The following is a 24,586-nucleotide window of genomic DNA, read 5'->3' as shown; positions in this document are numbered from 1 at the left end:
GTGTCTTAGTTGGGTATATTTGACACAGAGTTAGATTAAAAATGTGATTTTGGAACAACTGTCCAGCTAAAGTACTGCACAAAATGCAACAGGCATGTTAACTTCCTTGTCAGGGCGGTTCCTCCGGGTTACCCAGTAGGGAGGAAAACTGCAGTTATAAGCAACTAGATCTCCTAAACACACGGACAGGAATATGCTGGATTAGCTGAGCAATGAAAAGAGACTGAAGATTAAGTTGCAATATATACATATATATGTGTGTGTGTCTGTATGTATGTACACATGGATACTAATATGATAATACTTCCCCTAAACCAGCAATTAAATACTAAGTGGTGTTTTTACTTAGTTTTGTTACAACATTTTCAAGAGTGACAGCTTGCAGGCATCAAACCTAGTCATGCTTTTTAACATGATTTAGATGGAAATTGAAATCAAGTGATGAGATTAAGAATCATTTACCAAATATAGTAGTCCCTGGAGGAGGAAGGAGGAGCATCTAGCTGTTTTGCCTGAGGGGCACTGCATAAGGAAGGAGACTAAACAGTCCAAGCATTGTGTTTCTGTACTATGATGAGAAGGGGCCTGTGAGAGAAGTTTGAACCAAGGCAGGAGAGGCGGTGGTGCAGCTGCAGGACTGTGCTTTGGGGCAGAAATGCAGTGCAACCCGTTAAGCAGGAGAACACAGAAGATTGCCAAGGGCAATGTATGTTCCCCTTGATGCAGTGGTGGCAAAATGATCAACACTATAAAGGCCCCAAAGGACCATGGTGCCTAGGCAGAAGAGACTTGTAGCGCCTGTGACTATCCTATTTATAAATGTTACCCATTTCTGTATAGTGGAAAAGGTAAAGTCTAATGGCCCCAGTAGCAAACCAGAGATTAAAGAGTGAGGCTGCAGTCTAGGAGCAACAGCAGGGTCCACAGACTGCAATGTTACAGGTAGCTCAGGTCCAGCAGAAGGAGGAAGAGGATGTAAATAGTGACGTAAATATGACAACAATGGGTGACCCAGGCCCAACAATTACAAGCATCAGGGTTCCTTGATGTTTCACCAACAAGGGCACTGGGCTAGTGGAGGCCTTGTAATGCAAGAACTAAGAAAAAAGATGACTGCAGATGATGACTGTATAGCATTGCTCAAGAGGAGATGATGTAGTCCTCAGCCCACCTAAAGGACTGAAACTTTGCAAGGATTGCAGACAGACTGCCTTATGGGGGTCACGTTTCACAGGATGGATAAAAGCAGAGAAAATTCCCAATGTTGAGATCAGCAGCGAGAGAGAAACGGGAAAAAAACAACAATATTGCCCAAGTGAAACCAGGTGACATTGCTCAGAATTTAAACATAATTATCTTTGAAGGCGGCGTTTAATAAAATTTCAGAGTGCAGTTGGCATAGAAATTATAAAATGCCCAGATCAGACCTATTAAAGAAATTAAATGAAAGGAGAAAGAATTTGATACTACTGCTGCAGGCAATAATGCCTCAAGCAGAGAGGGATGTTTGGTACTATAACTATTACAAACATTTTAAAACTAGCTTGTGCTAGCTAGGAAGGCAAAAAATAGAAGAGAAAGGTTGACACAGCAGATTTCAGATGGTGTCCATGAAGTTGCTGTGAGCTGTGCCCATTGTGCCATTTAGTGGCAAAGAGGCAAATGTCAAACCTTTCCTAATTGTAGGTTCTGTAACAAAAACACTACTTGAGATGGTGGCTGTGGAGATAATTGAATTGACTAAAAAGTACAGAAGGCTGCTATTTTATCTTTGTGTCAGAACAGTCTTTCAAATTCAGATTGCTGAAATGGGGTTTAGCTGTAAAAAAAACAATAGTCAGAGCAATTGTTTCTTGGTGTAGAAAAATTCAAGCAAAGATTCTAATCCTGTCCTGGTTGAACTCATTGGTGAATTTTCCATAACATTCACTGAATATAAACTTATATTGATCACCATAGTGAGAAGTGAAAAGTAAATGCACTTTGGCTGAGTGACAGAAAACAAAGTCTTAGGGAGCCAAGCCAGTGACGCTTCTAGCATGTTATTCATTGGACATTAGTCATGCCTAAATCCTTGTTTCTTACAGAGGGGAATAGCTTACTTCATCTTCTCAGCTATGGTTGTTTGAAATAAGCTTTCGTTCTTTAGAAATAGATGGCATTCTAGTATCACCTGACATTTTTGTTTTCTGAGAACTGATTTTTGTATTCTGTATATGACAACTTAGTCACTTTTGTAGTGAGCTTTTGCTTCAGTTTGCAAATTTCCCATGATTTTGTCTACAAATCTAATACAAAAAATAAAACCACAGCAAGAGCTAAGAATTAATCCAAGATTTCAACATCTAGGTTATAGTTTTGAAGGACACAAAAACCTGCCTGACCTAATAAAACCTGTCTGCTCTAGCAACTAGACATTATTATACAACCAGATAATTGCTTGTCCAATTTTGAAATATTTTCCCCTGATATTTGAACACCATAGTGAGTGATAAATGTGAAATATAACACTTTACATGTGCAATAAAAATCTTCAAACTTATAAATAGAAACAGCCAGCTAGAGACTTTGGGGAAGTTCATAACCATTTGTTTCCAAGGAAGAACTGCAGTGTTAGCTGCCAGTTTTCACAGCGAAGAGTCAGGCCCATCAGAATGTACAATTTCCTGATGCTAATTGATTTCAGTTATTTAAGCCCTTTTAATTTAAAAAAAAAAAATAATAAAAGTACCTCTTTTAAATGGAAAGAATAAGACTTCGGTAATTATTAATTTGACAAAGGAAGTTTATGTATAGCCAGTATAGCTCCTTGTGAGAATGTCTTTAAGCCTGTTAATGATAGCTAAATGGTAAATAATGTCATTTAAATGCACTGCAGAAAAGAAAACCACAACAGTGGTTAGAATATGAGAAAACTTCCTTAAACAAAATTATGGAAGTTAAATTATTGAGGACATTCTGGGAGCTCTTTAGGGACACCATTTTGGACACCAAATGTGAAAAGCATGAGATGGCAAAAGGAAACAAAATCCTGAATATTCAGAATCTTCAACATCTTCAACTGAGATGAAAATCTGAAAAATGCTGAAAGGTCTGAAGATATTTTTACAAAATATTTTATTTTTACCAGAGGTGTACTTTCTACTGGGTGTAAAGGATATGAATGAAAAATGCTGACCAGCTACTTCAACTAGCACATAGCTCCACATATCTTTCTTTTTTTCAGTGCAAAAGATTCCGATTTCTCTTCTTCCATAGTCCAAGGTCATTCATGCCATCTCCCATATTGTAGCTGGACACAGCTTTCTCAGTATTTTTTTTAAACTGGATTATTTCACTGACAAGATTTTAGTGCAGTCCCTTGACCCATTTTATCAGCACAGGGAGTGATGGAATAGGAATGAACAGCCAGATTAGGGGAAAAGGTAGGTTTTGAAATCTTTTTTTCTGAAGGATCACTTAGTTAAGAAACAAGTAAAGTTACTGAAGTTCCTAGTTGGAATACCTCACTGGCTTGTGGAATTATGTATTATTTGATAGTTTCTGCTTGCTTTCTTTCAGTTTCTGGTTTTAAAATAAGGCAGCAGAGTTTAACAAACAAGGAGAAAAATAATATGTTGGCCATACGTTTAAGTATCACCACTATAGTATTAAATGGACTCTGGACATGTAACAAGTTAATGCATCCTGTTGTATTATGCAATGAAGGTTGAAGAAAGGGAAAACAGTCAAAGGAGATGCACTGGTAAATGGGCAGTATTAAGGATTCACCATGTGTTTTTTCTACACCCTTGTTTATCTTGACTCTGAGCTAACCCAAGCATTATAAATGATCCCTGAGAGTGTACACCAAAGTAAATATATTCTTTTGGAGTTTATTTTTGTAATTAGATTTTGAGATTGCACACTTTCCATTTCAGTAATTTAGATGGCTCTGTAAAAGCTCCTCACAAATATATTTTGCCATTCACTGGAAATATGTTTTAAAAAAATCTTCCTTCCTCACCAGTTTCCTTACAGAAATAAACATCGGTGCAGGAACTCCACTTTGCAGAAATCTGCAGGAGTGATGCAGTTCGTGGACCTTAATGGTGTGTTAGAATGTGGGATTCAAGTTTCAGATGAAGGCTGTTCAGTAACAGTGTCGTTCAGCCCTTCATTCCTGTTTCTTTACTTCCCTGCCTTTATAAAACATAGATAGAAATACTGAGGTTTGCTATAAAGCACAGATCCTTGTTGGTGAGAAGATTTATTAGGTAGTGCCATTGTTCAGTATGTTAATGGAAACCATTTATGCATGGTTCCACACCTATATCTGCATTGATTGTTTTGGCCGCCTTAAATTGCCTAGGTCTCCTGATACTGCAAAAGTGGTAGAAAGGCACATTGCATGGTAGAAGGTAGCCTCTGAGATTCCCAAAATGTCGTCTGATTTATGGACAGAACATGGAGACTTTGAATGATTTGTCAAAAATTAGTTATTGTTTTTGATTGTTTTCCTTTTTAACTTGTTTTCCTCCTTGAGGTCATCATTCTAAACCCATTAAAATTTCTTTCCCCACTCTTTTTCTCTTAGTTTCTTTTTGGTCATAGTTTCAGCAAGTCCAAAGGACCTTGAATCAGACCCAGAGAAAAACAGGTACTTTCTTCACTGTACAGTGGTCAATAAATAGGAATTCAAATTAGAAATGTCAGAATACAGGAAATTAAATATTTGCCTTTCGCATTAACTTAACGCTGTTGTTAGAAACAACCAATCTTCAAGCTTGCACTTACGAAAATTAAACCTTATCTTGGCATATGGTAACCAAACAACTTCAGAAAAATAGTTTAGAAATTTCAATGCAGATTATCAAACAGATAAAGACTTTACCACTGGTGTTCAGCTCCTTAGTTTGCCTTGTAAATCTGGAGTAGTGGTTTGCTGCAAGTAAATGTCATATGATTTCATTAGGAGAAAACTGGTATAGTAGATAGTTTTTACCGCTGGAAGATAAAGCCCTGAAAGTATGCCTGGTTTTAGTTCTTTTGTTGTTTTTTGTTATTGTTGTTGTTTAGTTGGGTTTTTTTAATTTGCTTAACTAGTGCATCATAGCCACTCTCTGGAAAGATTCACATAGAATCATAGAGTATCTTAGGTTAGAAGGGACCCTTAAGGATCATTAAATCCTAAAACTACCTAAAACTAAGACTACCTAAACTAAGTCATGTGACTAAGAGAATTGTCCAGATGCTACTTGAACTCTGACAGGCTTGGTGCACTCCCCTGGGGAGCCTGTTTCAGTGACCAACCACCTTCTCAGTGAAGAACCTTCTCCTAATGTCCAATATGAACTTCCCCTGATGCAGCTTCATTCCGTTTCCTCGTGTCCTATCGCTGGTCACCAGATCAGCACCTCCCGCTCCACTGCCCTCCTTGAGGAGGTAGTAGACTGCCACGAGAGCCCCCCTCAGCCTTCTCTTCTCCAAGCTGAACAAACCAAGTGACCTCAGATGCTCCTTGTAAGTTTTGCCCTCGAGGCCTTTCACCATCTTGATCACCCTCCTCTGGACACACTCTAGTAGTTCAATGTTCTTCTTATATTGAGGTGCCCAGAACCGCACACCGTACTCAAGCTGGGGCCGCACCAGTGCTGTGCTGAGCTCCCTGGACTGGCTGGCTGTGCTGTGCTGGATGCACCCCAGGGCACGGTTGGCCCTCTTGGCTGCCAGGGCACGTTGTTGACTCGTATTCAACTCGCCGTCAACCCAAGCCCTGAGATCTCTTTCTGTGGGGCTGCTCTCCAGCCGCTTGTCACCCAGTTTGTATGTATAACCAGGATTACCCTGTCCCACGTGGGGAATGTGGCACTTGCTCTTGTTAAATTTCATACAGTTGGTGATTGTCCATCTCTCAAGTCCATCCAGATTTCTCTGTAAGGCCTCTACCCTTGCGGCCTTAAAGAATACTAATTACAAACTTTTTCTGAAAGTAAGCAAGCGGTATCTGCAGGACCTAGTATGTCTTTTCTCTTTCTCTACTTCCACCCAGTCCAAATGTTTAGGACTCCAGGTCTTCTAAAACTACATTTTCACTTGATTCTTTAATAATAAGTAAAATTCCAAAGAGGCCAGAAGCAATAGGACTTGCACACTATTAGAGAAGCAAAAAGAAAAATTCCTACAAAATCATCTCCAACCTGCATTTCATCAAAATGTAAGAAATGGAAGAGCCAACACAGTTCATATATTGGCTAAGGGATTCAGTCAAGACACTGGATTCATTTTGCCATATTTTACACCTTGTAATTTCTGTGGGCACTGGTACAAACACTACGTCATCATGAAAAGCTTCCTTTCTCACATGAAAGTGCAAAGTAACTGAACTATTGTGAATAAAATAAGGCCTTTCCCAGACCTTTAGTTTAACTCAAACCTTTCAAAATTTAAGAAGTCTAGCTATCTTTTAAGGAGAAAAAGGCAGTTTGGAAAGATTAATACCATGTGAAAATTTCTCTTAGAGAATTCAAGCCCAATTTAAAATAAAGTACTGAAAAATAATCCTATCTATTCTTACGCATCTCTAGTTAATTTCAGAACTCATGATGAAGAAATCTCTTTACTCATGAGACTGCCAGGCAGACTCTTCAGTCAGGCCTCTGCTAGACTAGAGTAAACTCTGCCAAAGTGAATGAAGCCTCTGGAATTGACATTTGTTCTGAGTTAATGATTGAGGCAGATGATTTTGGGTATGGTGTAAAAAGGATATTCACTCACTAAGTATTAGTCTTCCAGAAACTACAATAAGGTGAAGGGAAAGCTGAAATGGTTGCTTCATGCTTTTGAGATGCCTATTTCTCATTTCTAGTGCAAGTGACTGGTTCCCCTGAATTGCTTCCAACACTTTATACCACTCAGATAAGAGAATTCTGTTAAAGGGCTTCTACCATTATCAGTGGTACACTTACTAAAATAAGCTGTCTTGTAAGTCAAACAGCATAGTTATGTTCCAAATTGTCTTAGAAATGGTACTGATCAACAGAAATTTTATTGTATCTTCAAACCAGAAAAAAATTCACACTGTAATTACCTGCTATGATTTTATTTCTGAGCTAGAAATATACATGCCAACTGAAAGCACACTGCAAAAGGCATTAAGTGCAGGTATTTTTATTGCTGACTGAAATTAATATCCTCTCTTTGCTCCTTAAAAATAATTGGAATAAGATATGTATTTGAGAGCCTCCGACAAGCATAGACTTTTTTTTTTTTTTTTTTTTCTGAAATAAGAGAATGATCTGCTACTTACATAGCATCCAGATTTGTCCCATTAAAAGCATGGCCTTGGATGCTAGTAAAACCATTATTGTAGAGTTTGCTGCAAGAAAAAAAAAATTAGTGTATTTTGGGTTGTTTCAATACCTGAATACCTAACATCTTATATATAATTTTCCTGGCAACAGCACATTTATGGATGGGTTAATTTTAATCTCTTGAAGAAGCAGCAATTATAGTGCAAGGTCAAACAAATGCCCAGCAGCATTCTTGAGTGTAGCTGAATCAAGAATACCATGTGGCAGGTGTGCCATCTTTTACTTCTTTTTACAGTAGAGATAGAACTAGACTAAACCATTTTTGCTATAATTTTCCCACCCTCAGACTAAAAGCAAAGAAATAAAATTCTGCTAGGAAAGATTAAGGAAGGCTAAAGGAACTAACACCTAGCAAGAGATACGATTTTTCTATCAGGCCTGCCTGAATTTTTAGAGTTCATTCTTTTGCTCCCTTAGAGCAAAAAGAATTTTTTTAGAATTTCTTTAGAATTCATTCTTTTGCATTCTAGTGATCTTCCCCCTACTTCAGGTCATAACTCATTACAGTAATTTTCACTTCCCTCAGCCCTTTCTTGTGGCTCACATTGAGTATGACTTGCATAATTGAACTTTATTTAATAATTTCCCTTCAAATATGACTCTTCTGATACTCGGTACCCATTAGCTTTCACAGTATGTGCCACAAAGGCTGCAAAATAGTTAGACACAGTTCTAACTGTGCTGTCAATTTACATGAGAACTCTGCAAACTTTTCCCTTTGATTTTCTCCAGTATGACCATTCACTGGCATTAGGGTTATACGAAAGCAAAACTAATTCAGTCGAGCCAGTTTAAAGAAAAGGTAGCAGGCCTAACTCACTGTCAAAGTAAAGAATTTATGCAAACTAGATTATGGATTATACCTGTCTGTAGTGTTTCTCTGCTACAAACCACTAGAGAGTAGGACAGGGGCTTTTTTTTTTTTTTTTTTTTTTTTTAACATTTTACCATATGCAGTTACAATTACAATTACAAGGTAATTGCCTTGTGACTGAAATTGGAAAAACTTACAGAGTTAGCGATTCATTACAAAGCCCATGGAAAGCATTTGCAGGCACTGAAGTCATGAAAGGATTATCTGCTATTTCGCTGAAAAAGGAGACAAAACATCACAATCAAATATCTTCCCAACAGAGCTTCTGCAGAACAGTTCTGTTATTAACTGTTCTTTGCCTCGATAATAAATAATAGTGTAGAATAACTTGTTTAGTTATACCTAAAGGCCAGAATACACATGTGGGATGATTAAGAATAAAGCATGTTCCAGCATCCAGGAAGTAAGCTTGTGAAGTAGATAGGTTTTATAGTCCTGGTGAGGTGTGCCAGCCTGTGGGTTTATTGTGGTTAGCAGCACAGACAGGTCCCTTGTCTCATAAACCAGAGAATTAGCAAAGTAAATAATGCTTCAGTGTCTTCTGAGCCAGCCCAAGTGGCTTCAGAGCTGAGATCCTCCTCTCTAGCTAAGCTCAGATAAGACATCAGATACCACATTATTCAGGACAGAGACATTTCACTCTACAGAACTACATCTAGCACAACTGAAATAATTTATTATGTGATCTAACCTAATGTTTCTTTTCAACTCTTGTCCAAATGAGTGTTTCACTATCTGCCAATTCTTACTTTTTTACTCCCACTCTGCAGTTTTAATAAATACTATGTATCTTCAAACTCTGTTGTGACAAAAGGGACAAAGAAAAAATAAAGAAATTTACTATGACTAAACTGGATAAAAAAGAGAGGAAAAAACTGGTGAAAACAAAGGGCAGAGCAAAGTGCCTGACTGTGCTTTTCTTGCTTTTTCCTGAATCATACTAGAGTCTGAGCTTGCAGATTTTTCTTTTCTTCAGCTTGTGGGTTAGATGTGGTCCAGTAAGGCCAGACCACAGTGTCCATGGACTGAAAGTTCTAACAATTGCCTGTGTGACAGGAACAATTTAATTCCTTTTTCTGTGCTATATATGTGCATATAAATGTGCTAACACTGAACTGTACTACAGCCATGTTCAATCCCAAGTACTTTTCACTGATAGGTGGTTTCCACCACAAGTTATTTTGGTCTGCCATTTTTCAGGTTGGTTCACCTTTCTAAACAAATGTTTACTTGTAATTTGCTTGATCTCAAAGGCTGATAGTGATATAATGAATGCTTTTTACCCCAGCTATACCTTATTCATCGTTTAGAAACCGATTCTTCAAGAGCAGATCAAGTCATGACTTAGTCCTAAAGAGGAATTAACTATCTTACATTATAGCAGTGTTCAGCTGGAATAGGGTTGACTACTGGAAGGGCTAGCTAAAAGGCTACTAAAAATGAGAAGTACTATGCTAGAAGAGGACTTGCAAAGACATGCTTGATGGTCTACTTTTCTGTTTTCTTTATTAAAACATGAATTGTATGAAGCAACATATTTTGGATAAAATAAGTCTTCACCAAAATCCTCCTAAAAATGTGAGCTCAGCCAACACTGAGCTTTTTAAAGGTGTAATGATAAACAGTTGCTCTCAAGATCATCCAGTTCTCCTGCTCTTGAGTCTTCTGTGCTCAGGGTGGGGTTGGAAGAAGGAAGGCAGCCCATGGAGGCTATGATTCAACAATATAGGATCTCAATGAAGAGTAGTATCAGAAAATGTGCAATATGAGCTCACCATGCCAGCACAAATTTGTTAGAAGAATGTTCATAGGATTACTCCATATTAGAAGGCTGTATGTTAGATCAGGTCCTGTGTCTCACACTATTCTGACTTCAGACTAATTCAACCATTGTGCAGCCATTACAAAAACAAAACCAAAATAAAAAGAAAAGGCCTGTAGATGTTGTATATCATATGCTTTGGCTAATTCAAGAGAAATGCACTGTGTGTCCATGTCTCTCATCCAGGTCAAATGTAGGTGACCTGGCATTTTCCCAATTTGGTACTAATGATCATTGAAATATAGCTTGAAAAAAAGTGCCTTGTCAGATTTACTTGCTATTTTTCTCCCAACCAGAAACCTTTACTAGAGGTTTTCTTGGGGTCTGAGGATAGCAGTATCCTAACCAGCTGTGAGAACAGATACTTACAGTAAAAAGTTCACATCGGAGGAGTAGATTTTGGTAAGGTCTGGAAATGCTTTGAGTCCAGTATTAAAAATACCGCTGAAAGAGAGAAGAAACAGAAAGAATTACATGTACTGGATCACTGAACAACAACAAACAATGTATTTCAAGCATTCAACAGTGCAGGATGGTTACTTCATCCTCTTTATTGTCAGTCAATTAATTTATAATCCACTGTCCAAAATAAAAGGATGTAAGAACAATTTTTAAAAAATCAAAATACCAGATTTATGATAAATTACAGAATCTAAAGATTTGGAACATAGAACAGTAAGACAGCTAAGCAGATCTGAAGAGGGAAGTAGCTTGTGAGGTGGATAGTGAGAAAAACAATTATATTATAACTCTGGATTCACTTGAGAGATTAAGGCTGCTTCAGACAAGTCTGGACCCCCAAATTCTCTATCTTTCATTGAGGCGAAGAGATGTTCAAATAGCTCTAAAAAGGAAAGCTGCCTTCAAATGTGAATACAGTTAATGCTCCTTATTTCTGAACTCCTGTAGAGTGGAAATAAGAAAATATAGTTCTCAATTTTTAAAACTATTCTCCTGAAATGAAATTTTTTGGACTACTTTCTTTTTATTGCTTTCAGAGCTGTGTGAAAACTTGAAAAATCCTTCCTCCTTGCCGCTACCCCCACCACACACACACACAGCCCTTTCTAGAGTCTTCCAAACATTACTCAAAATCACAGAAGTTCTTCTCCTTCTTACCTCTCTTTCCTATGCTATAATTTTAGAATTTCACGGTTGGGTTAGTCTGTGCTTCTCTTTAGAGACTTCATGGGAATACAGAAAATTCCTCAGGATTTCTTTCTGCCATAGAGGTCATGTGAAATCTGGTGTCTATAGATGGGCTTGTCACATTTAGCTGACAGGTATGCTTTAAAACCCTCCATAACTATCTAGTAAATATAAAAGATGTGTCTATTTCTGTTGTGTCCCTTCTTCCCACAATTCCCTACAAAAATACAGTAAGACAGCACTTATCTTAAGAAGAAAACTAGCTGCGGAATTTTGCCAAGGAAACATTAGTGTTTTCGAGGCATTAAATGGATAAGAAGAATGTCAAAATTACCGATGAATTTGTGAACACGTTTTCCTTTCTCACAAAAGGAGTCAAAGTTCCAACCCCTACCCTAGCTGGCTTTCTGTCATTAAAATAAAGCAACGGGGAAAACCAGTGCAATCAGTTCCAAAATCAAATGCAAAGAAACAAAACTGCTAAAGAGTCATCTGTGAGTCTTAAGTTCCAACTTGTTACAGGTGCTGAATACTTACAGGTATTTCAAAAGTGGAAGGTTCTTAAAGGCATCTGGATCTATGTAATTCAGGTTTCTAAGATTTCGAATTTCACTGTAAAAAACAGGAGGAACATTACCACATTGATCATTAATATTTAATTATTTACCATAACAGAAATCAGCAATGTTAAAATGAAATTTCAGGTACCTAATTTCTGCAATGAGCTTTTGTACTGGCCAGCACTACCTCAAGACCACCGTGCATTCTGATCAATCTTACAATGATGAATTATTATCTGGATAGATGCAGTCCTGGAGAATGGCTAGTTTAAGCAAGGAGGGCAGGATCACCAGAGATTTGATTATGTATCCTTTGTCTGCATGGCCCTAAAATCAAAGCAATAGCCTGTGGTAATGGCTATTACTTTGAACATGGTGAGATTTTTGTGTCTGCAAAGTTAGCTAAAAAGAAGAAAAGTTAAGCAAAACTTTCAGTACTGATGTATAATAATCCTATCACTTTACAACTGTCTATTTATCTTATAATTTTATGTCCTGTTTTTCTGGTTACTTCCTTCACGTCTCTAACAGTATTTTGTTTGGGCTTTTTTCCCATCTGTTTTACAGAACTCATCAGTGGACCCAAAAGATAGCTCAGGTCACTTAACTCCATTCTGAGACTTGAAATGGACACACCGTTCATTGTATAGCCATAGCCAGCAGTATAGAGGATAGTGTATCTTTTTGCTTTATACTGATGCAAAGTGGACATCTTCTGTCCACAGTTATGTCTTTAAATACTTCTACCCAGGTGCCAGCTTGGTCTGCAGATGGCTTTTTAGGCCGCACATGTTGGAGAACCAGCCTGACACTGATCATGGCTACGGCCATGCTGGGTGCTTTCTGTAGGTGTGTTGGTGGGGCTGCTGCCCCTCCAGTCATCATGATCATTACCTGGCATCATGACTCTTCCTCATTTTTCTGAAATGTTTGTCTCTGCCCTTAATGCAGTTTTCCTCCATCTTCCTCATTGTTCTTTTTTTTTTTTTTTTTTCCCATCAGATTTCTTTCTTTTCTGTCTACAATGACAGTCAGCAGTCTGGCTACACCAATCAGACTTTGCCAGAATTTCCTATCTATACTCAGTACACCTACCAAATTTTCATCTTTTATGAGAAAACCCATCCATCCCCATCCCCATCACATGCACACTTCTCCTTTCCTGGCCTCTTTACTGTCTCCAGAAGGGGATAGCCCTTTTTGCATGTTTACTTCTATTTTTTTACCTTAAACCACCTCCAGAGTCTTGTGACTCTGCTGGAACAACTCTCAGCCTTTCTTCATACAGAAACCATATAGAAAGAACAGTGTCAGTCTTTCTCCTGAGACTAGCTGTGGAGCAGTGAGCTGAGGGAAGCACTTCTTGCTACTTATATAGAGAAATTTGATGAAGATGACTGGTATAGATGGCATGGCGGTGCAGGTTGTGTGGGTGATGTTCTGGTCTGAAGTCAGTCAAAGACATGGTGCTACAGGGCAGAGACTCGATGGGCAGGAACCAATATTATTTAATTTACCATGTGCTAACAGTTCCAATTAACCTACATAATATAGGTATCAGGAAGTTGGGTTTTAAGGATTCCTCTGCCACTGGAATCATTTTTACAGGATAAAACCAACCGAGCTAAGTTGTCTGAGAAATGAATGTGGGACAAGAGGCATAAGACAGTAGATAAATCAGTATGTAGATACAGGTACCAACACCATAGCCTCTCTATATACTGTTGTACTGACAAAGCAGTTCTGCTACACCTTTCAGGTCTTCAGTTTTTGTTCTCTTCACTCCCAACATTGCAGGGAGACAAGGATTTACCTTTTACTTGCGTGTTAAACTGATATAATTAATAGCTGTACTACTGCAGTTACAGTACTGTATTCAAATATTCTTCCTGTGTGTTAGCTACTTTGTACAGTTTCTATATTTAAAAGAAATCTCAGTGTTAGTCTCTTGCTTCTCTCAAATTATTTCATCAGTTATGCAGCTATCACACTTCCAACAGTGGAATTTGCTCCATAAACTTTAACTGACATGTGTTTTCCACCACTGCCTACATTTAAAATGCTGGACTCATGAGCTTCCTGGCCAGATATTCTGTTGTGGACCAAACATATTCCAGGGAGAGACCATCTTCAGATCAGCCTTCAGCCTGGAAATGGATAATGCATTGGAGTACCATAGAGTAATCAGGTTGTTGCTATTCATAGTATTTTGCATAAATGATTTGAATTAGGGTACTGAAAGTAAGAATTCAAAATCTGCAGATGGTACTAAAATTAAAAGCACAACATACTGCAATGAGGTTCAATCAGATTTTGATTTATTAAGGAACTGGGCCATGAGAGGGCATTTAAAGGATATCTATAGCTCCATCAGTATTGGAGCCTATGAAGTTAAACCCCTAAGGAGAAAAGATATTTGAATAGTTCTGATCTCATCAGTTAACAAGATAGTGATACACAAACCGGATTTCACAATTTCTTTTACATTAATCAGTCATGGATAATATACTCAGAGGTTCATGTTATATGATAGTAATTTCCGAACTGTAATCAAAAGAGTGCTGTGGTGTAAGGATTACTTCCAAAGGGTCCAAAAACCTAAGAAAAGCAATTTGCTTATCAGTAGATTCATTAGAGTTTGCCCTTTTATAGCAAGCTTTTCTGAATTGGTGAATTGAAAAGATTGAAACCCACTGATTTAGAAAGTTAAGGTTCTTTTGAAAAGCAGATCTAGGAAAACTATTAGTAGTTTTAGCTGCCTAAAATGCAGATAAAACCAAAGAATATACTTAAAAGTGTCTAGTAGGCTGGTTCCCAGGTATCTAAGTGTCTATGAGAGCTGATTTTAAGTCACTTTTGAAATGGAGGCTGGCAGCGTGGCCCCGGCCCTTGGCTCCAGCTCACCACAGCTCGCTGCAGAGATGGAGAACGGTCCCCACCAGCTATCCAAATGACGTCGCATATACGAGGCCAGGACACTTGAACCACAACCTTTGGCCCTGTTTTCAAATGCTGAGAGGGCTTTTCATGTGGCTGTATAAGAGAAGAGAGCTTTTGGAGTGAGGAGAAGGGAGTAAGGAGAGATCAGAGCAGAGTGAGCAGAGACACAGAGAGGGGGAAAAGAAAGAGTGAATTTTTCTGGGGTTCCTTCCACAGGAATGTTTTCCTGAGAAACAATGACCTAATTACAAAAGCTTTTTATTTGCTGTAATGCTACTAAGCTGCAGCTCTACTAGTAAGACAGCTGCATAGAGACATTGACTGCTAATCAGACATTTTCACAATTCTATCTAGAAAAAAATAAATACTTATGCCATTGTATGGGAGAGAGTTCTGAATTGATAAGCTTGCTAAGTTTGTCTCACAGATATACTTAAAAAATATAAAGACAAAAAGAAGGAACAAGAAACCACTATGAGACCAATGTAACACAGTCAGGGAAAAAAAACCCACGAAGTCTTGGCCCTGATTTTAATTTTCTGAGAGTGGAAATATTGCCATTAATTACAACCAAAATGAGATCTGGCCCAGTGAAATACTGATCAGTGTCCTTAGTCTGCAGAAGTGTCTCAGCACTTGACACGCATAGGATCATAAAAATATGGCCCTATGCTTAAAGAGAGCTGAGGTCTGAAAGGAACAGAAAGTCAGGACAGAGGCACATGAACTGATTAAAGACCAAGAAAACAGAGCGCTGAAGATCAAAGCTGAAGCTTGCTAACAGGCTCGGCAGACAGGGATGGTGATGAACACAGGATGCCTATTCACATAACACTTGACTCAAGCCAAAGCAATTAGTTCCTCCCTTCCACAAGCACTAAATTTTCCCCTGAGAAGTTCTTATGTTTGAAAATAAATGTTTTTAAAATGAAACTGTGAGTATAAGTTTAAATTAGGGTAAAAAAATTATTTACATAAAACTGCACTTTATGAAAAGTCTGTGAACAACAACTTGTAAAAATGAAACTCTGTGAAATTACTCCAAAACTGTTAGAATAATTTCAACCTCCTTTAAAATACTCTATCACAATCTTTACCCAGTATTATTTCAGCAATAGTACTATGCAAGTGGTGAGCATTAAACAAATGCATAGCAAAACATACACATTTATCCCTGAATAATCTTGTTATTTGGAAAGTAAATCAAACCCAACAATGGTGTTAACAGAGGATTTATGGAATTTATAAATTGTTGTCTTTCACAGCTTATATTCAACTCCCTAATTTGCCAGATGCTAGGATATTCCCTGATTAAATAATACTACATGTGCCTGAGCTCCAAACAGATTTTAAAAACCTGGTAAGCACTTTTGAGTGGTAGAGGCAGCCCTTCTTCATGGGCTATCTGCAAAGATTTGGGGTTTCCCAATAGCTTTTGTGATTAGAGTTCTGGTGCCTTGTCCTGAGAAGTATTTTTGGCTCTTGCACGGGAAAAAAAAAAAAAAAAACAAAAAACAAGAACTTCTCTTACACAGAAAGGAAATGACAAAAAAAATGTTTAGATACAAAGGAGACAAGAACAGCAACCCAGACATCAGCAGGTATGTTATTTCCACACATCCCCAAATTTATTTTATCACTGTATTCATTCATTTAATGACAGTACTTACATATGAGTGACTTTACTCAAACTGTTGAAGGAATGGGCCTCCAGACTTTGAAGTGTTTCATCTATGGAGATGTAGCTAAACACCAGCAAACAGAAAAACAAACAAGTCTCAGACCTTGGAAAGCCATGGCTAGTGACCATCATGCCACTTCACTTTTCCTCTCATTTTTTTTCTCATCCAACTGCCATGACACTGCCAGACACATAAACTGTGTCTGAAGGAGGAACTTTTAACAGGATTTTGATTTTGACTGATGCCTTGGACACACGCTATATTGCAGAATACAGTTAAATCAAAAAAAAACACAATAGTGCTATTAAGGAGCAGAAGCAAACATCCATATTTCATAATTATATTTCTTCCCTTTTCCCCACGTAAGATCACCTTGGAGTTCTCTAAGGGGATCCAGCCCTCAGGTAAATTGGCACATTTCTCTATATTGAAGAATTTAAAAGGAAGGAAAGAAACATCACTGGGCCATCACTGCAACGACCATCACGATTTCTCTAGAGAGAAACAGATCATGAGGGCAACAGATGCTTTGATATTGCTGAGGGAAAAAATTGCTCTAACAGGAATTTAGAGAGAAATTCTAACCATACAGTGAATGTTGTAAAGTACATATGGAGCAATGTGGCTGAGAAGCAAAACCAGACAGTAAGCTTAAGAAATACTTATTTGTACGCAGTTTAGCCTGAGTAGCATTTGTATAACTAGTGATCTACAGAACATGGTGAGAAAACAGCTCTGCTGAGTCTCTCCACCATCATTAGGAGGATGATAATACTGAAACTACTGTTAAAAGGCTTTGAAGTGGAAATAAAATAGCAATATAACTAACTAGTGCTGATTTTCGGAGTAACTAACTGACTTATTACTACTTGGGTTAAGTTATCTGATTCTGTCTTTCAAAATATCTCCTAGTTTTAACATTTATGAAAGCTGGAGTAGCATTTAAAAGAGGTACTCCTGTATTTTATTTACTTTTCAAATCGTATATCGTATTTCTAATCTATAGATCTTTAAAAATAATTAGAATGCCTTGTATATTCTTTATATTATTATTATTTTAATATTCAAGTACTCTCTCGATACTCTTGATCAAAGTTACTGACTCAGTTTTTAATATTTTGCATGGTTACACATACCCTGAGAAACTTGATCATTATTTCAAATGCACAAAATTAAATTGACTAGATGAGTCTTAGATGTCAGTTTTAGATGTCAAAATTGAATAAAATGTAATAAAAAAGGAACTGTATCATCTGCTTTTCCTCCTTTTTAATGAGTAGACCTGCAGAGACCTAGAATCATACTTAACTTAAAAAATATCCAACTGGTATTTTACATCAATTCTAATTGGGTTGTGTCCTTAAACAAAACAGAGAAGATTTTTAACATTATTTCCATTTTTTCCAATGACAGTCTTAAAAGTAATAATAGTAAATAGCAAATAAAAAAAAAAATGATCATTTAACCCAGGAAGGCTTTTTAACACAAACAATTCTGGATCAGATTTTTATTTTTTGTGGAAATTTTAACAAGGTAAATCTTTATTTCTTACAATGGATATTAAAAAATATATAAAATATTTTTAAAAAATTGGAAACAATACTTTGTGACCAGTGCATGTTCTAACAACCAGCAGATGACTAATACCACTAACTACTTAAAGAGAATTCATGTCCTCTCCAGACTGTAGCTAAAAGCGTATTACCTGAACTGATTTTAACTCTTCTAACATGAGATTTACATTCTATTGGTCACTTGGGAGATGTATTCAACAGTGTTTGAAAAGATACCAGAAAAGTAACTAGTAGAGATTGTATGACCAACAAATTCTCTTTCTACAGTATATTGCTTTTACAAAGCTATTTGCCTTTACCAAAAGGAAGATAATAAAAGAGGAATACAATAAAGCAGGTATTTTCAGTCTGTACCTTTGTGATTGAGTATTGCAGAGTTAGATGTTTATGTGGGATGCTTTAATTTTGTTTTCCTATAAGCAATAAATGTCTATTGCCCAGGAAATTTGAGTTTCAGTCTTAAAAGAAGATTAATTATTTCATTTTAACAGACCCTACATTTTAACATACCAAAAGATAGGTTTTATCAATGGCACATAAAAAAAAGTTCTTCTATGTAGCCAACAACGACATATAAATCATCTTGACAGAAAATTAAATTAAAAACAGATAATGAGCAAACATTGCATCCTTATGCTGGGGCTAGGAATTAGAGAATACTTTGTGTGTGCTCCATGATCAAAATGGGTCACCTCACCTCAGGCAGGCAAGTGCTTTTCTCTCACGTAGGAAAAGAGGCAACAGGGATTCCTCCTCCCCTCCCTCACCCTTACAGCCACCATGTCCCTTCCCACCACGCTGCATATCACATTTTTACTGTACTGCCAGACTTGGAGCTGGTTGAGTTACAGTTTTATGTCTTTTCTGCTGTGGGACAAAAGTGGGAAGGAAACAGCTTATTTTCTTTGCATGTCGACCTCCACTCTTCTGCTTCATAAGCAAATGTATTTGCGTACAGTAATCAAACCACATCATCATTGATGATAGGGAAATCAGTAGTTTTATTTGCTTTAGTGTCTTCTAGATAAACCCCAAAACCACATAAACACATTCAAAATCTCCTCTAAGATAGCTATGTCAAACAAAAACATGTATTAATGGTGCATAAACATTTACTTCGAAGTGTTCAGAGTGCCTCCAAAACCCTCTGGGGTCTGGCTAATGAACACAATATAACACGTTAAATGTAAGAAATAAAAATTATAGCAATCAGAACTAGGAGGAGTTGGATCAGAAGAAGAGGGAAAGCGTGTTTAAATTCCTATGTTGAAGGCGTGTCACAGTTCAGCACCTCCTCTCCCTCCCAGCTGTGCTTGATTTGCAGGATTTCAAAATGCTTTCAACACCCATTGCAAATACAATCATAGCTTAAACAACAAACACTGAGCTTCAGAGGAAGTCTGTTTGCAGATAACACTTTAGTCACCACTGCCCATTCAGAAAGAGCCTCAGAACACAGGATTTAAAGCAAATTGGCACGTGGCAGCAGCCACAAGGCCCTCTTCATGCCCTTGTTTTCTTCTTTCTCCCTCGCTCCACCTTTCTTTGCCTTTTTCCAGCCTCAGCATCCCCTGTGTTGCTGCCCACCGGCTTCTGCTCTGCTGCTGATGGAGGGCAGCTCGGTGACATGTGGGGTACTTCACAAGAGGACGGCCAGGAGCAGCTTAAGGCAACCGAAGCCCCGAGCTGGGCTGGCACTGGGGAGCAGGGGAGGCGTGGGAGCTCTGCGGTGCAGACGCCTGCTAGGTGTGGGGAACTGCGTGGTGGCAGTGGCCGTGGGACAGCAGCCTGCACGGGCCGTGAAAAGGCACCGCAGAGGAAAGCCGTGCACGAGGGCAACGTGCTCTGCGCAGGGCTGCTGTGTGATGCGCGGGTGCTACTTTGCATGGAGGAGCTGTGGAAAAAAAACTGCTCAGGAAGCTAAAGGTCAGGTGTCAGGGAAGTACTCATGAATGTGACCCCAAAGCATCATCCTGAGTCCAGGGAAAAGGTTCCTTGTCCTTGACCTTCACAATACTGAGTGTTCAACCTGTCCTAAGTCAGTAGGAAATACCAGGCAAAGCCCTTCTATCAGGACTTAATGTATTTTCAACTTTAAGGATGTAAAACAGAAATTTCTCTTGCATCTGAATACCTTATAAAACCTTTCTTTGTCACTGCACTGATGCGTTTCTGACAGAAATTAGCTTTGCACTTGAGCATTTCATTGCAATGTTTTTTGTTTCGTTCCTGTGGCAAAGCAACACAGGGAAACAATCTCTACTTCTGGCTATCAAGAGTACATAGATATGCATTCATTTAAGAGAAATTGTATCTCTAAAATTTTTGTTTAAACAAGGTTCACGAAGAGGACAACTAAATTTTCTATTCAGTATGGAGGAAAAAAAGGTTTATTTGTGGAAATTATATAGTAGAAACCATACAGGAAAATCAAGTGGAACAGTAAACACAGTCTCTATCACCCTATTGAAACTTCAGAACATTTTCTAGATGAGTTTACAAAGCAAGGAATTATCTGGTAATTTTCATTGCTGATGGAAATTATGGGCTGGGAGAGACAGATGAGATGTGGTACATTAGAGGCCAAGACATACACACCAGAATGGTATTTAAAATGCAGGTACTGGTTTCTTAACCCACAGTTTATATCAAGAAAGTGGGAGTTCATGATTTGTGGTAGTAGTAATGCTATAAGAAAAATCCAGAAGGTCATTTACAGTATTGAAAATTAAACTGCTGTCTATTCTTCATAGGCTTTTTAAAATTAACATGAGAAAGAGAAATGTGGTAATCCAGAAGGCATTGCGCAGCAGGAGAGAGAGTGTAATGCTACACCATCGGGTCATGATTTTAAGTAGGTTACTGCTATATTCAACTGTATTTATGCTATTTTCCTACACATAAATTGGAGTAGGAGGAAGGCAAAACATGTTCAGATACTCTCTTTAAAGAATAATTTGGGGAAGATACTGACATTTGTTTCTTCAGGTAGCCTTGAAATCATGAACCAAATAAACTGACATGGATGTCAACATATTATCTTAAGATGTGTAAAAAGCACTTATTAATTTCATTCAAGGCCATAAGGTCTTTTTGACTTTCCTCTTCAACTGAAATGTGATCAAAGTATGCATCAGAGTGGTTATCTGTTACTACCAAACAGTATAGGCAAAAGATTGTCATTGACTCATAATGCCTATTGAGAGAGACCAGCTGGTTAAGTGTCCTTAGCCTATGAGGTTGCTAAGTGATCTACAGACAGGGAGTGTTGGATACCCCTTCCTCACCTATGGGTGCCATGAAGGTTAGGAAGATTTGGTGTAACAGCCTTTTGGCTGGTTTTGGAAGTTTTTGGAGGCTATGCATCTTTAGAGAAGAGTTCACTGAATTCTTCAGATGAACACCTGTGCTTTTAAAAATTCATAAACATTACAATTTGAAAATTTTAAAATCTGAAAACCATCTAAGCAATGGATTATGCGTCACTGAAAGCCAAAGAAGAGTTGACATCCTTTTACATTTAATAAAACTGTTTTGAACAAAGTTTATCAGGTTTGTATATGATTCTATACGTCATATGAGGGACATTCCCACCCCCCTTAAAAAAAAAAAACAAAAAAACCCAAACACCTCAAAACAATACACCATCTATCTCATTAAACTGAGATGGTAAATAAGGCTGCAGATATTCAAGAACAATTACATATAAGGATTTTAGAAAATCATTACTTCAGTACACCTGGATGAAATTATAAAATATAATTAGGCAGACCTCCTTGGCCTCTCAAAGTCTTGTTTCATGAACTCTTAAACAGTAGTACATCCAGCCAAAGCTCAGCTGGAGTTGAGACAAGGTCTTCTATTGTTACACTAGTAATAAAAGGATGAACAAGAAAACTGTGGGCCTCTTGCTGAATTAGGTGGTTTGCTTAGTTAACAGTGGACACGGATAAAGCTGAAGACAAAGCTTTGGCCAGATGTTCGTCTGACTTGGAGCCGGGGGAGCTTCGAGAAGCTTCTCACAGGAGTCATTCCTGTAGCCCCCTCCCTTTCTACCAAAACCCTGCCACACACAAACCCAACACAATGGGCCAGCCAAATTTTTAGCCAGGACCAGCAATAGAATATGTTCATTTGTTATGAATTAAACTACTTCTCATATTTAGTGAGCGGGGGAAAAAAAAAAAAAGTTTTATAGCTTTATCTATCACATCTACTTCAATCAAGTCGTGCTCTTATACAAAAGTGCCTAGTATGCCTTCTTGTAGCTGGTTTGGGTTATAGATAAACAATGGATGATTACTTGTAGTTCTAAAATGTAAGTGGTGAGGTAGCAAAGGTACAAGAATATTTTAATTTCAGAAGATTTTATACACAAAGACAGAATTTTGGAGAAGGAAAATGATTTTTAAATAAAAGAGCTAAGAGAATAATATCAGAAACAGAACTTACATCTTAGAGATGTTAGGGAGATTGGAAAAAGCGTCACTTGGAATTGTTCTTAGATGAGTCTCCATAAACCTCCTATAGAAATAAAAGTTTGGCAGTTAATATACTTTGGTAAGTACAATTTATCATTAAAAAGTCCTACACAACTCACAATTCCAGCTCTGATCCAATATAGCTATTCTCATCTTCCTTTTTCCCAACGTTTTCATCTTTTCCTTATTTCTATTCCTACTTCATTATGTGGCTTGGTTTGCTTGGTGTGCTCCCTCCATAAGCAATCTTTTAATCATTTCAGGCTGCACAAAGATATCCCATCCCTCATTCTGAGCGAGCAATTCAGGTATACCAGCTAAAATTTAATTAGAGCAATTGCATATTACCTCCACAGAAGTCTCCATATACATTGTAATAAATACAACATTCTTCCTCCCTAAACCTCTGATGTGGGGATAGCATGCACACTGTTATTTTCAGCTTTGGCCCAGTTAAAGGTGCATTTCAGGAGAGAATAGAATTATGTATTTTACCGATCTGCAGAAGGTTTCAGAAAAACAGGGAATATTTAAGGGAGATACTTCTCAACAGTCAAGTTCTTAATGGAATGAATCTCTAGCATGCTGATCCCTCTAGAAAAGGAGGAAATGCTCTGGAAAATTAGCCTATAGTGTCTGTTAAACTTACAGTTATAGCCTGTCATTGCTGAATGAGGTAATCTTTGGTTTTCCTGTACATCTGGGAATACACTTACATAATTTATAGTCAATGAATACTCTGAAGAATAATCAAGAACAAATGATAAATTTTTCCCATAGCTGCTGTTTAAGAACAGTTCAGTAGAAAAGAAATAAACAAATTAGGATGATTTCTTAATTCTGTTTTCTGTTTCATAATGTGAAGTATCTGATTATAATAATTATACTTGATTTACAGAGACAAACATATTATCATCTTAAGATTTATCAAGCTTCTTGAACTTGCATGCAAGAAATAAAAATATCTGTAGAAATTCTTAAAACTTCCATTTAGAGTAAAAAATTAAGATTTTTTAAAAACCACCCATCTCACTGGGGAGAGGGGGGGCAGGGGGGGTGGGGTGTAAGTGAGCAGCTGCATGGTTGCTTAGCTGCCAGCTGGGGTTAAACCATCACGCAAGGTAAAAGTAATAGAAATAGAAAACAATTTCACAAAAATATTCCACTAACAAATCAAGATTAGAAAAATAGAAGACAAGTTTTGATCTTATATACGAACACTACTAACTCTTCATACAAATGGCAGTTCTTGACTATACATTTAACAGCCCTCTATTTTAATGTTAAGCAAAGCCATAATTACATCTCGGAAGCCAGGAGTTCCTCACATCCACTTGTGCATTTAAGTCAGAATTGCAACATAGTTGATTTTTTTTCTTTGAATGCTAAATACAATTAGAGAAAGGCTAGTACCAAGGAGTTACAGCAAAATTCAAATAAAACTGCTTATAATCTCAGTTCTCTTTCCACTGCACGTGTGCACAAGAATAGAATCTGGCCTATGACTTACAAAAGTCACGTGTTCACCATGTAAGGAGGTTAAACTGACATCTTTGATAGGTATTTCATATCTTACAAGTGACCATTTTCAAACGTGAAATCGGTGAATATCAGAAGTACCTAGCAACCAAGACCAGAGAAACATCAAGGGATTTTCCATTTGAGAGGTACAGGCAATCTGTGTGTACATGTAGCTGCAACAGCCTCTGCCTACTTACATTGGACTGTTTCACTTCTACTACTGTCTTGTGTTCGAGCAAAAAAAGTCCAGGGAAAATGTAGGAGAGGTATACATCCACTTCAATCACACCTATTCATCTGACAAGTAGCACTAGCGGCGTACACTGTGTAGCCAAAATACCATTAGAGCGAGAATTTACAGACATAGTTGTGACAGAATATGTGAAAATATAAGGATAAAATTGCTCTCTATTGCTCTTTGCCTTACTTGGTAAAAAACTTGAAAGTTTTATTTCTCATTGCTGATGAATCCTGACTCAGTGCTGATGTTCTTACAATAGCTTGAAGGCAAATGTAATATATTACCTAGTACCTTACATTAAACACATTTATAAAAACCACTGGTCTTTTAAAATTATTTTTACACCTGCATTTAGATACAAGCCTCTCATAGTGTGGAGTCTGTTATGGG

The 24,586-nt window shown here is 37.6% G+C and overlaps 1 protein-coding gene across 3 annotated transcripts in view; it reads right to left on the bottom strand.

Moving 5' to 3' along the window:
• Positions 1-24,586, bottom strand: part of TSHR (thyroid stimulating hormone receptor) — a 52,197-nt gene that overhangs the window by 15,759 nt on the left and 11,852 nt on the right. The window contains exons 2-7 of one of the 3 annotated variants that reach the window (XM_033008550.2): positions 22,406-22,477; positions 16,368-16,442; positions 11,735-11,809; positions 10,418-10,492; positions 8,364-8,441; positions 7,289-7,357 (exon numbers count right to left, since the gene is read on the bottom strand). In XM_033008550.2, coding sequence (XP_032864441.2) covers positions 7,289-7,357; positions 8,364-8,441; positions 10,418-10,492; positions 11,735-11,809; positions 16,368-16,442; positions 22,406-22,477 — 444 coding nt within the window. The remainder of the gene's footprint in view (positions 1-7,288; positions 7,358-8,363; positions 8,442-10,417; positions 10,493-11,734; positions 11,810-16,367; positions 16,443-22,405; positions 22,478-24,586) is intronic. The other 2 variants (XM_033008551.2, XM_033008552.2) reach the window with 2 other exon arrangements.

This window comes from Tyto alba, unplaced genomic scaffold (assembly GCF_018691265.1).
Source record: "Tyto alba isolate M040663 unplaced genomic scaffold, T.alba_DEE_v4.0 Super-Scaffold_18, whole genome shotgun sequence".
Lineage (NCBI taxonomy): Eukaryota > Metazoa > Chordata > Aves > Strigiformes > Tytonidae > Tyto > Tyto alba.
The sequence above is the reverse complement of the archived record's forward strand: the minus strand, read 5'-3'. Positions and strand labels throughout refer to the sequence as shown.